This window comes from Candida dubliniensis, chromosome 1, assembly GCF_000026945.1.
Source record: "Candida dubliniensis CD36 chromosome 1, complete sequence".
Lineage (NCBI taxonomy): Eukaryota > Fungi > Ascomycota > Pichiomycetes > Serinales > Debaryomycetaceae > Candida > Candida dubliniensis.
The window spans coordinates 2904177-2917868 of record NC_012860.1 but is presented as its reverse complement, the minus strand read 5'-3'; the positions used below and the strand labels follow the sequence as shown (position 1 = coordinate 2917868).

Below are 13692 nucleotides of genomic sequence, written 5' to 3'. Positions count from 1 at the left end.
ATATTCACAAGAAACAAGCATAGTCTTTGTTCCTAAAACTTAATTTTAGTTAAAGCTTTGGCTAAAACAACACCATAAACACCAAGAGAAACAATCGAAGTGATATTAACCAAAGTAGAAATACCATGGTATTTTCCAAATTGTTTGTTCAAAGCTTTAAGTTCTTCAGTTGGTTGACCATCTGCACCTACATCCTTCTTGTCAGCAATTAACTTGTTTCTGTCTTCTTTAATTTTCTTACAAACTGGCAATAACCATAAATAGTTCAAAGCACCACCAACTGATGATAATGCCAATAATCCAATAGTAAATGGACAATAAGCAAATGGTTGGGCTAACCCTAAAACAATTGGAGCCAATGCTTGACCAGTGAAATAAGTTGGGAATACTTTATTTTGTAAATTACTAAATTCTTCTCTTGGTAATTTCTTAAACACTAGTGGAGAAACGATGAACGAGTAAAAAGCAGAACCCCCAAAAGTAAGGGAGTAGAACAAGAAATGAAATGGAACTTTTGCATTTAAACCAATTTGACAACAAAGCATTTTTGAATATGATTTGGGATAGTAGTTGTTGAAGTAATATAAAAATTGATACTATTACCGAGACTAAGGAGATAGGTATTTGTTTTTCATTTTATAGTTTTCCCACCTGTCCCTTCTGTTTTGTTACTTTTATTTTTTTTTTTTTTTTTCGCCACCTGCACAAATCATACCATTTTGAGAATTTTGTGCTGGGATGATTTTATTTGTCATTGTTTTAATTGGCCTACTGATTTTTCTTCTTTTCTTTTCCCTTCTGTTCCTTCTTCTCCATTCTTTTTTTTTTTATCCGCAGATATCGGGCAACTTATATCTTGAATTCTTCGATTCTGCAATTGTTCTGTTACATGTTTGTGACTTACCCTTCTGGCAATAGAACGTACCGTTTACAGGTAAATATGTTGTTGTGAATGCCAGCGACAGTCCATAGAAATTGGGATTGATTTTATTGAATTGACAAGCTTCAGCTACTTCAGTTATTCTCACTAAATTAACCTCAACTACAGTTTGTTTAAAATGAACTTGCATCAACTGTTGATAATCAACAAGGCATTGCAAGTCGTAATTCAAATTATTGTTAAAATCATTAAACCTGAACTCTTTGAATTGACGGAAAGAACTGAAATGGTCCATCAAATTGGTCTTTAACTGGGTATCTATAGAGTCCTCATCTCTCAATAGCAAATTGTGGATATTCGTCGTTGGTTGCAAGATCGATTGAAATCGTGAATTAAGATTAGTTCGACATTCACTAGCAATAAAAGTTCTATCTGTGCACTTGGTTTCTCGAATGTAATATTTGATGCACGAACCTTCAACACACTCTCTCATTTCATTAGATGATAACCGGTTAAACTTTTCATAACTTGTCATTCCAACAGAAATATTATTGGCAACCTCTTGTAGATTATTGATTATGATAATCTTGTCGTGAGTTCTTGTACTGATCTTTAAAATGGGTCTGTCGATTTTACTTGGATTTGGGTCTGGCAACACTGAGACACAAGATGAAGTCAATAAGATCAACACCAACCAAATTACATTCATCACCAGAAGTTTGCCGCCTATTGAGAGTAATTCTTGTTGCAAAAAAAAGTACAAAGAAAAAAAAAAAAAACAACCACCACCTCTTGTATGGACTTCAACGCGACAAAGAATCGCGTCTAAGGGGATTTTCATTTTTCATTTATTTTTAGAGCGCGTGGTAAACAACAACAACACTTAAAAAAAAAAAAAAATCCAGACAACCCAAATATTCTCCCAAACCCTTAATCACATTTTTCTTAACTACACTGGTTTTGACTTACTGTGTTGTATTAATTCATTACTAAATCATGGGTCAAATATCAACTCCTACAAGATCATCGCCAAATGCTGGCTCAAACTCCACTGGGTCAACAAAGAAGCAATCATCTTTGATGGATTTCTTCAAGCCAATGGCATCTAAAGATAAACTGAAACCAAAACAACAACCACTGCCATTATCTTCGTCTCCACTTAAGTCCAAATCCAATGATACTAAACCATTTTTATCAAGTGACAAAGAAAATGACGATCATTCAATTATGGATAATTATAAGAATACTACATTGGCAACATCCCAACCGGACGGCCCTGGCCATAATCAAATAAAACCACAATTGGCCTCTTCGCCAGCAGTGTCGAAACAAGTAGAAGTGAAAAAAGAAAGGAAACAACCATTAAAGGAGAAAACTACAGCTGCATTAAATTCGAGTCCAGTTGCTTCAACTCGTCGTGGCAAGAAAATTAACTATGCCGAGTCTGATGACGAAGAAGAAGTTTTCAGCAGTAGAAAAAAGAGAAGAATTGTTCAAGATGACAGTGAAGAAGAAGAAGAAGAAGACTTTAAGCCAACTGATTCAGGTAGTGATGATGATGATGATATGAGTGATTTTGTTGTTGACGACGACGACAAAGATGAAGACATGGGACCGGTACTGGATGATGACGACGACGACGAGGTGGTTGCCCCAAAAAACAAAACCAAGAAACCATTATCCAAGGATAAACCCAAGTCATCAAAGCCCAATAGTCTGCTGGTTTCAGGTATTCTTGGCAGATTTGATGCTGGTTCTTCTCGTCAATCTAGTTCTGTGGCCACACCAAAACCTAAAAGAACCCCCATTTCAACTCTTACACCTCCAAAGAAGTCTTTTGAAAAAGAAAATGAAGAAAGGTATCAGTGGTTGGTTGATATTAGAGATGCTGAGAAACGCCCTGCTGATCATCCCGACTATGATCCAAGAACCTTGTATATTCCACAATCAGCTTGGTCCAAGTTTACTGCTTTTGAAAAGCAATACTGGCAAATCAAATCCAAAATGTGGAACACTGTTGTTTTTTTCCAAAAGGGGAAATTCTATGAGTTGTATGAGAATGATGCTGTTATTGCCAATACACAGTTTGATTTGAAAATTGCTGGTGGAGGTCGAGCAAATATGAAATTGGCCGGTATTCCAGAAATGTCGTTTGAGTATTGGGCCAAGGAATTTATCAGTCATGGATATAAAGTTGCCAAAGTTGAACAAAAGGAATCTATGTTGGTCAAACAAATGAGGGGTGGTGCCACTAAAGAAGAAAAGATTATTGAAAGAGAATTGAAGGGGATATTGACTGGAGGAACATTGACAAATTTGGATATGATCAGCAACGATATGGCTACTTATTGTTTAAGTATTAAAGAAGAGGAGAAGGAAGATGGTACTAAAACTTTTGGTGTGGCTTTTGTAGATACAGCCACTTCTGAATTGAATTTTATTGAACTAGACGATGATGCAGAATGTACAAAATTAGATACATTAATCACTCAAATCAACCCTAAAGAAATAATCTGTGAAAAGAGAAACTTGTGTCAAATTGCTACCAAGATTCTTAAATTCTGTGCCCATAGTGATCACCAAATTTGGAATGCATTAAATCCAATCACAGAATTTTGGGATTATGATATTGCTCTTGAGCAGTTGGTTAAGGCCAAATACTATGATGCAGAAAACTTGGATGATTACTCAAAATATCCAAAAGTTTTAGTTGACTTCAAGGATAATCATCAGGTCACCTTTAACGCCTTTGGTGGATTGTTATATTATTTGAAATTGTTGAAATTGGATACAAGTATCATGAGTCTTGGCAATATCCATGAATACCACATTTCTCGCAATTCAGCTTCCCACATGATTTTAGATGGTATTACGTTAAACAATTTGGAAATTCTCAACAATACGAGCGATGGCACTACTAAGGGTACCCTTTTCAAATTAGTGAATCGTGCCACTACATCATTTGGCAAGAGACAACTACAAAAATGGGTTTTGCATCCATTGTTTAAAGTAGACGAGATCAATCAAAGATATGATGCAGTTGACTATTTGATGAATGATGGATTAGAATTGAGGTCTATTCTCCAGGATACTTTGGCAAATATTCCTGATTTGGAAAGACTTTTAGCAAGAGTTCATGGAGGAACATTGAGATTTAGAGATTTCTTAAAAGTCATTGAAAGTTTTGAAAGCATTGCTAGTGTCAGTTCCAAGTTGGTTGATTTCACCAATGTTGAAAGTGGTATGCTCTACAAGTACTTGAAAAGTTTCCCTCATGAAATGTGTGAATTAATTCAACAATGGGAAGATGCATTTGATAGAGAACAGGCTAAAACAGATACTATAGTTCCCTCGCCTGGTACTGATGAAGAATTTGATAATTCACAAGCATCTATGGAAGATTTGAAATGTCAATTGGACAAACTATTAAAGGAATACAAGAGAACCTACAAATCACAAGAAATTTGTTATCGTGATTCAGGGAAAGAAATCTATCTTATCGAAGTCCCATTCAAGCTTAAAGTACCAAGTGATTGGAAGCAAATGGGGTCTACTTCAAAAGTCAAACGATACTATTCTCCAGAAGTTGAAACATTGGCTAAAGAATTAAGAGGTCAACAGGAGTTACACAAAATGGTTTGTGATACTTTGAGGTTAAGAATGTATGAGAAATTTGATAAGCACTACAATGTTTGGATGCAAGTCATCCAGACAATTGCCAATATCGATTGTTTATTGGCATTAACCAAAGCATCAGAAACAATCGGATATCCTTCGTGTCGTCCAAAACTAATTGAGGCTGATAAAGGTTGCATAGATTTCAAAGAGTTGAGACACCCATGCTTTGTGAGCACTAAAGAATTTATCCCTAATGATGTACAACTTGGAGGTGACCAACCTCATTTTGGTCTTCTTACTGGTGCCAATGCTGCTGGGAAGTCAACATTGATGAGAACAACTGCATTGGCTATTATCTTGAGTCAAATTGGGTGTTACATTCCAGCTGAACTGGCTGAATTGACACCAGTGGATAGAATAATGACTAGATTGGGTGCTAATGATAACATTTTACAAGGCAAATCGACATTTTTCGTCGAATTATCGGAAACAAAGAAAATTTTGAGCAATGCAACACCAAGATCTTTGGTTATATTAGATGAATTGGGTAGAGGAGGTTCCAGTAGTGATGGTTTTGCAATTGCCGAATCAGTTTTGCATCATTTAGCTACACATGTTCAATCATTAGGATTTTTCGCTACGCATTATGGTACTTTGGGGTTATCTTTTAAAACTCATCCACAAATCAAGCAACAACGAATGGGAATTATTGTTGACAATGATTCGCGTAATATCACATTTTTATACAAATTGGAAACAGGAACAGCTCCTAAATCTTTTGGTATGAATGTTGCATCAATGTGTGGTATTCCTGATGAAATTGTTGATAATGCAGAAATTGCCGCCAAGGCATATGAACAAACCTCTAAATTGAAAAAAATGGCAGAAGAAAGTAAAGGTGATGATATTAGTTTGGGATTACAAAGTGATTTTGTTTGGTTAGCCACTGGCAGAATTGATGACTTGAGTAAAGATATATTAAAGTACGATGAACCAATTCAAAAGAGTGCTCTTGAAAATATCTACAAAATGATAGATAAGTTATAGGTTGTGTTTATTTTTGTTTATTTTATATATTTATTGTATTTTATAGGGATTTAGAAATTGACAAGGTTTTCTCAAAGTTATTTCTTTCTCTTCACATGATAATTTCGTACTTGACATCTTTTTTCAATTCCTTGTGTGGTAAAACGACTGAGTTGTAAACGAAAACTTGATTCTGAACAACTGTGTTTTGACACAAGATAACGATATCATTCAACAGTTTCATATAAGCAGCAGATGCAGAGCTGATGACATTGCTTGCTAAGATGCTTGCTGTGACGGTACCTTCTATTCTGCACCACTTGCCAATTTTAGTTCCGTTGGCAATAATTGCATTTTTAATTATTGTGTTATCGCCAATTGTAACATCATCACAAACAATACAATTTACCATTCTGACCCCATTGCCAATTGTGACATTTTTACCAATGGAGACGTTGGGGCCAATTTTGCATGACTTGGCTTGAGTTATATTTTCAGTTAAAATTTGTACTGGTTGAACAAGTTCAGGACCAGAAGCTAATTTTGTACCCTCGCTTTGTGCCAAAAAGAAATTATTAGCCAATAATGCCGAGAGTGGCAGTTTCAATTGATACCAAAATCCTGTTGATTTGTAAACATTGAAATTTGTATTGTCGAGTTGAGGCAAAGTTTTAAAGACATCTAATTCTAAGGAGAGGACATTATCATTTTTGTTGCTGGTGTTGTCGTCATCTAATTCATCATCAAATTGGATTGAATTCTTTTTCTTGATTTCAGCCACGGTCAACAAATCCAAAATTGATCTATCAAATATGTAAATCCCACCATTCAATAATATTTCATAGGTGCTATCTTGTCTAAATTCTGAAATCGAACTACTTGGCTTTTCAACATAATGAACCACTTTGTAGTTTTTTCTTTCGGCGACTATAGCACCAAATTTGGTAACAATATCATCATCATGAGATTCGTCACCATTTTCAGTACCATTGGCAACCAAAATTTGTGCTTCTGATCTTTTAAGTAATGAAACTGGATCAACTCCATATAAAGTGATATTTGATTTTGTTTGTTCAAAAAATTCCAACATTTCTTTAAAAGGATAGTTGCAAATAACATCACCATGGATCATTAATAACTTGCAATTTGAATCAGTGAAAATTTCATCCTTGAAATGGTATAATCCACCGGCAGTTCCCAATGGGAATGGTTCTGACAAATATTTGATTTTCAAATCAGGGTTGGACTTGTTGACACTTTGAATGTATTCAAGGAACATAGTCTTGTGTTGATCCTTGAAAAACCCCATCAACAAAATCTCTAAATCACGAGTAGCAAATTGATCAGTTAAATTATCAATAATATGTGATATTAAAGGCTTGCCACATAATGGAAATAACAATTTAGGACATTCCATGGAAAGTGGTCTGAATCGTGTCCCCGTCGTTTCCCCACCGGTTAAAATAAGCACTTTTAATGTCATAATTGGTATAGCTGAATATATGTAGAAAAACAAATACTCTTTCTTGCTAAAAATCAAACTAAAAGGAATATAAACACTTTATAAAATCTACAAAAGAAGGAGTATAAACACAGATCTGAAAAAGGGGTGGATACAATTGTTCGATTTCTATAAATAATATCAGTTCATTTGTCCTTATATTATAAAACAGTGTGAACAAGTCACGTGTACTGGTCTTGAGCCCCCCCCCCTTAATTACTGAGAAAAGCACAAAATGTAATAACTTTAAGCAGTTGGTTTGGCAACACTCAACAGTGCAACCTTTCTTTCTTCTTATCCCTCTCTCACAGTCAACGTTATAGCCAGGGGGTAAACTGCTCTTTGTACGTTTGACTTTCTGTAGAAATGTGATAATCACAATTGTATAAGGACATTAGTATTGATAGTTACCAGAAAGGTTTGGGATGTAGAAAACAAAGGTATACAGAATGAGAAATATTGTTAACCAACGACTGCTTTAAGCCACAGAAGGCCATTTGTCCGTGAAGGATCTAATACAATTATCACCATCGATTACATAAAGGTACAAACCTTACTAAGTATAAGCTTACTTTTTTGTTGTAAATGTTACGGTGGTACAGGTTATCAACGTATTATATAGTACCACTACAGTTTTCATAAATAAAGAATACTAACCAATGTTTTTGTTACCTTGACAAACGGAAAACAAAGGGAAAAGACCAGTTTAATCCAACCTTTTCAAAGTTCAATTATAAGTATTCTAGACTATACGGTTTGTCTTGTTGCCTTTTCGTAATATTGTTAATTGTTATCGTCCACATGCTGATTTGCAGCAACCTGTAGAATACAAGCTCTAATATGCTTAGCTTAGTACCATCAACAATACACGTGTAGGTCCACATTTCTTGCTAATGGTTTGCAACAACTCGCACTAAATTTTAATATTGATATCATCTAAGGAAAAGATACTAGAACGACAAGGAGTAATTGCAGAATACGCAAATCTCTTCTTATGTTTATTGTTTTTCCTGCTATCGCCGTCTGTTTTCAATTAGCTTCCTTAACCGATCATTCTACTTTCTGTCTTTTGCAAGGGGCATTTCGTCAACATACATAACCAGGCAAAGACACGAATAATGCAAGAATATGACGTCAAGAAAGGGCATTCTCAAATGCAAGCATAAATTGACCGTTCGGACGTGCGGGGTTTGAATCCAATATTTTATAGAATAGATTGATAAAACAAATATATGAACTGTCATCACTACAAACACGACATGGTAAGAGTTCTATATCAACTTTAGGAGCTCTGGTCTTGTCTAAAACTACCGAAAAATAGTTTTTAATAAGCCACTTGTCTAAGATTATCGGAATTCTATTATGTTTTAGGAGATAAGACTTTATGGTAATGGAGTTTAATAACAAAAACAAACTTTGTAAAGTACGAGTTGCTACTTTTTTTTTTTCTCTCTCACCCCCCCCTCTTTTTTTTTCATTTTCGGTTTTTTCAGGTATCTTTAATCGATATTTATTTTCATGTTTTGATATTATTTTTTTTTTTTTTCATAATTATTTGGTGAACTCTTGCGTTTTGATAGCACCATATTTGCATGTTCAAATAACTGGCACGATAAATCCAACAAACTGGATTCTTATCGCCGTAGCCAAATGTATTGATTTAATATCTAGAGTTCATTCAACAAATGCAATCCCATTGTTGAGTACCGCAAACGGAAAACAAAGCCCAATGCAAGAAAGAGATGTAGATTACAAAACAATTGCAACAACAACAACAAAACTGTAATAACAATTTAGAATGAGCGATAGAAGACAGAGAGCCAAGAAAAATAAACCCCCCAATTAAAGTGAGACATTCCCCTTTTACACCGCCAGCAGTATTGCTAACTAAAGAGCCATAGAAGAACAAGAGAGTAAATGTAAGTACCGCCAAAACATGCATTGATTGTTCAATGTCACAGCATAGCAAAGACAAAAACCCACAAATTATCCATGGATAAGAAGCCCTGGCGTGAAAGCTATGCCACCATTTAGTTGTTTTCATTTCATACGCATGAGTGGAGATGATGGAAAGGGCTGTAAGAAAACCCGAGGTCTTACGGTTTTCGTGATAGTTGGCCCATTTTTTTTTTCTTAGTTGTTGTTTTGTAAAGTTATTCTTATAGTGGCGTTTACCTGCTTTCAATAGAAGCCTCCACGGATGTGAAAACATCTCCACTTTTAAATGGTGGTATAAATTCTTTCAAACGTTTGAAATGCATGGTCTAGTTGCTGAAAGACTCCGCTGGTGTATATCTCTACATTGCGGATACTATGGGGATATAGAACAATCGAAAAGTTTTGACATGTGCTGGGACTCTATAAAGCTTATATATCTGTCCTTTACGAAATTAGATTGCGGAAACAAATTAGTTAGAGATCCGGAACTTAATACTAAAATATAAACAATAGCACACACACACACGCATTGTCTTTTACTATCATAATTTGAAAGCAAATCCTTACAACAATTCTTGCTATTTGTATTGTTTGCCAAAAAAAAAAAAAACAACTAAAATACAAAAAATGGTCAGAATTTGCGAGGCATGCATATAAACCAAGTTTATTTTTTGAATACATCTTGTCATAGTCGGAGGACAGAATATCTTAGGCCGGTTATCCATTTTCCTTAAAGCCATGCATAAAACGCTTCCTTTGACTAATTTTTACTTGCTTTATGAGAACAATCAAAATAAAATAATAAAAAAAAAAGGAAAGACCATTTCTGTTTCAACTTTATAGTTTATTGAAAAGTACGGCAGTTCACGGTTTCGGAAAAACTAGGTTTTTCCAGGTCATTCAGGGCAAAAATCAAAACAACGAAAAATAATAATTGTTACACACACAACAGAAAGTGAAACATTCTAAATTCACGATTAAAATGTGTACGGGAATAAAATGTTCTTGTTCTTCTACATCAACGTGTAAAATAAGCTGATTTTTTGACAAACCATTCTATATTTATTAAGCATTGCATATGGTACAAAACCACTTTACTATATAGATTTTCTGAATACAATAAGAGAAAAAGAAAAATAACATCCTAGACTAATGCACAATAGACTATTATTCATTTATTTGGCTTAAAAGTGAGGTGATTATTCATTCCGTGGGATTTCATTCTCCTTTCGACTACTGTTAAGGAATTACTATCGTTGTTTGGATCTCATTGTAATTCGCAGATAAGTGATCTATTTTTGTTTGTTTTTTAGTTCAGAAAAGAAACGTTTATTAGAAACGTAAGCCTTTTGTGGCATTGCCTTTTCTTGACTATTCGTGAAAATAAAGTATATGAGTGTCTATACTGTGCAAGTTATTCCGAAAGCAAAACCCAATTCGTAAGATAAGAATGAACTTGAGAAATTAATATAAAAATAACAGAGAATACCTTTTCGTTTTGAAATAATACAACTCTCGTATAGGAATTTGTTTCCCTTACTTTTGATATTCTTATATTCTTTATTCAATTTATATTTATTATAAACAAGCATTAAACAGTCTACTAAATTAATTACAAGTTTCAATCATGAATTCATACTATCAAGAAAATCAATTGAACACCACCGCCACCGCCACCAACAACAACAACAACAATGTCATGAATGAATATGTCAGCTATTCAGTTCCTTTATCTCCTGTCACTACAAACGAAAACGCGCAAGACTACTGGATGAATGGTTTAATTTCAAACTCAGTTCCGATCTCGCAAACAACAAGCAACTCCGATATCAATTACACCGAAGCACCAAATCCTATTAATTTGACTTCAATTTTCGAAAACAATAATATTTTCTCCAATGATGATTTCACTTCATCATCTAACGACATATCCTTGGCCAATAGCCCGGAAACAAATGCCACATCAGACAGTATTGCTCATAACTTGGATGAAGTTAAAGTCAAACTAGAGAACCACAGCCAAGCTGGATTAGATGCTTTGGAATCTGCTTTTGAAACTAAATCAATACTAAAAGAACAACCAAAAGTGAAACGAGAACCAAATACCAAGGAACCAACCAAACCAAAGAGAAGAGCACCAAGAAAGAAGTTGACCGAATCACAAAAGAAAGCTCATAACAAAATTGAAAAGAGATATAGAATCAATATTAATGCCAAGATTGCTGGTATTCAAAAAATCATTCCTTGGGTGGCTTTTGAAAAGACTGCTTTTGAGACTGGTGAAGAAAATGAGACTGAAGCCGAGGTCAAAAATAATACTAGACTTAACAAATCAATGATTTTGGAAAAAGCCACTGAATATATTCTTCATTTACAGAAAAAGGAAGCCGAATATATGGCTGAAAATCATAAATTAAGAGAACAAGTTATTAAATTGGGTGGTGAAATATGATCTTTTTATTCGTCTTCTTCTAGAGTTTTTTTTCTTTTATTATGTTTCGTTTCTTTTGGGTTTTTTATTATTATATTTTTATTTTTAATGTATTGATGTATTTATGTCTTGTTTTTTTTTCTTTAATTGATAGATTTTTTTATATATATACATTTTTATGTGTTGATAAAAGAGTACAGCTAATGGATTTCTCCTCTCCATCTTTCTTGCAATTAACACAGTTGCTGAATGACGTTGGTTGGTTGTTATTTTTTTTTTTGTTTGGGCTCAACTCATCATCTCCATGCATCGGACTTAGAATAACGAATGGATGACAGAAACTGGCATTGCCAGTTTTTTTTTTTTTTTGCGGCAAATTGATCTCTGCGGCAAACTTAATCCTACGGATATTGAAATGCTTATTGTTTACTAAAAATGAAAAAAAGAAAATTTTTTATTCCCAGCTCATGATGATGAGGAAATGACTCAAAACAATCCAGCATTTAACAAAGGATATATTCGCTATTGGTAATTGTCACCGATAGTTATTTTAACTTATTCCTATTTCTGCAAACCACATCGACGAAAACATACATATATATATATATTCGATGTCATTTCCAGCTCCCCAAAAGGAGCAAGACTCCATACTAAGTGAATCGTACCAAAGTTTTTCAACTGCATCAACCAACAATCCAATCAAAAATTTTATTCACTCGTTTAAAGTTAACAGAGATTTGAAAATTACGGCAGATGAAATAACCACCCCTGAAGATCTATTAAAAGGATATCAAGTTAAATTAATCGCTTTATCGTCATGCATAGGTAGTGGATTATTCATATCGAGTGCATCCATGATATCTTCCGCTGGACCCGGTGGTACTGTTATTGGATACTTTATTGTCGCTATATTAATGTTTTTCATTGTCCAAGCATTAGGAGAATTGACCAGTTCGTATCCAGTCAGAGGCAATTTCCTTGTGTATAACACCCGTTTCATTGATGAATCATGGGGATTTGCCATGAACTGGAATTATTGCTTGCAATGGATTGTCAATATTCCATTGTCATTAGTTGCTGCATCGTTGACTATTCAATACTGGACTGACAAAATCAACCCAGCGGTATGGGTAGCAATATTCTGGGTGGTTATCGTGGGAATCAGTATATTTGGTGTAAAAGGTTATGGTTATGGAGAAAGCTTGTTTTCGGTGATCAAAGTCATTGCCATAGCTGGATTCTGTATTCTAGGGGTTATATTGGCCGCAGGAGGCGGGGAACAAGGATACATTGGTGGTCGTAACTGGCATCCGCCATTTGTTAATGGGTTTCATGGTATTTGTAATACTTTGGTCAACCTGGCTTTCAGTTATTCAGGAACCGAATTGGCAGCAATTGCCGCTGCCGAAACCTCGAATCCACGTAAGACATTGAATAAAGCAATCAAGCAAATATTTTGGAGAATCTTAATTTTTTACATGGTTGTTATTGTGATAGTTTGTTTCTTGATTAGATATGACGATCCAAAATTAATGGGGAACTCAAGTTGGCCCGTATCACCCTTTGTTATTGCAATTTCTAATGGTGGGATAAAAGTTTTGCCTTCTATTTTCAATGCGGTGATTTTGTCGGCACTATTATCAGTGGCCAATGCTAGTGTCTTTGCCACCTACAAACCGCTAGTTGCCTTAGCAGAAGCAGGCCACGGACCAAAGTTTTTGGCGTATGTCGATCAAAAGGGCAGACCGATATATTCGATTATCATAGCTCTTGCATTCGGTCTTATTGGATTTGTTGGCTCGTCGAGCAGTCAAGCAATTGTATTCAACTGGTTATTGGCATTAAGTGGATTATCGTGTATATTTATCTGGTTTTCAATTTCATTGGCTCAAATAAGAGTAAATTATGCTTGCAAAGTCCAAGGTATTGATTCCAAAAATGTCCCATTTAAGGCCATTGGCGGTGACTATGGAGCTTATTTTTCTATGCTTATAAATGTTTTAATTCTAATAGCACAGTTTTATGTGGGGTTATATCCTATTGGTGGCAAATCATTAAATGCATCAACGTTTTTCCAAGCTTACCTCGCTGTTCCCATTGTGCTAGTTTTCTATGTTGGACATAAACTCTGGACCAGAAATTGGTCATGGTATATCAAGGCAAAAGATATAGATATTACTACTGGGAGAAATATTGTTGATAGTGATTTTGAATTACAAGCATTGGAGTTGGAAAAGGAGATGGAACAAAAAAAATCATTTGTGCACAGATTTGTTAATTTCTGGTGTTGACATTATA

General features: G+C 34.7%; 6 protein-coding genes across 6 annotated transcripts; 3 read left to right on the top strand and 3 right to left on the bottom strand. All coding sequences in view use genetic code 12, as the record gives it.

The window, feature by feature from the left end:
• Window positions 1-32: 32 nt before the first annotated feature.
• On the bottom strand, window positions 33-545 carry CD36_12250 (conserved hypothetical protein; the record flags this gene model as incomplete). The annotated part of the gene is made up of 1 exon (XM_002417819.1): window positions 33-545. One exon carries the CDS (start codon window positions 543-545, stop codon window positions 33-35), a length of 513 nt encoding a protein of 170 aa, XP_002417864.1.
• A 282-nt stretch (window positions 546-827) lies between these two features.
• CD36_12240 (conserved hypothetical protein) lies at window positions 828-1589 on the bottom strand (the record flags this gene model as incomplete). Its single annotated transcript, XM_002417818.1, has 1 exon — window positions 828-1589. The coding sequence occupies one exon, from the start codon at window positions 1587-1589 to the stop codon at window positions 828-830; it is 762 nt and encodes a 253-aa protein (XP_002417863.1).
• Window positions 1590-1876: 287 nt separating this feature from the next.
• CD36_12230 (mismatch DNA repair protein, mutS homologue, putative) lies at window positions 1877-5545 on the top strand (the record flags this gene model as incomplete). The annotated part of the gene is made up of 1 exon (XM_002417817.1): window positions 1877-5545. One exon carries the CDS (start codon window positions 1877-1879, stop codon window positions 5543-5545), a length of 3669 nt encoding a protein of 1222 aa, XP_002417862.1.
• Window positions 5546-5636: 91 nt separating this feature from the next.
• CD36_12220 (ATP-mannose-1-phosphate guanylyltransferase, putative) lies at window positions 5637-7007 on the bottom strand (the record flags this gene model as incomplete). The annotated part of the gene is made up of 1 exon (XM_002417816.1): window positions 5637-7007. One exon carries the CDS (start codon window positions 7005-7007, stop codon window positions 5637-5639), a length of 1371 nt encoding a protein of 456 aa, XP_002417861.1.
• Window positions 7008-10590: 3583 nt separating this feature from the next.
• On the top strand, window positions 10591-11415 carry CD36_12210 (transcription factor, putative; the record flags this gene model as incomplete). Its single annotated transcript, XM_002417815.1, has 1 exon — window positions 10591-11415. One exon carries the CDS (start codon window positions 10591-10593, stop codon window positions 11413-11415), a length of 825 nt encoding a protein of 274 aa, XP_002417860.1.
• A 590-nt stretch (window positions 11416-12005) lies between these two features.
• Window positions 12006-13685, top strand: CD36_12200 (nitrogen-sensing and cell-morphology modulator, general aminoacid permease, putative; the record flags this gene model as incomplete). Its single annotated transcript, XM_002417814.1, has 1 exon — window positions 12006-13685. The coding sequence occupies one exon, from the start codon at window positions 12006-12008 to the stop codon at window positions 13683-13685; it is 1680 nt and encodes a 559-aa protein (XP_002417859.1).
• Window positions 13686-13692: the final 7 nt, after the last annotated feature.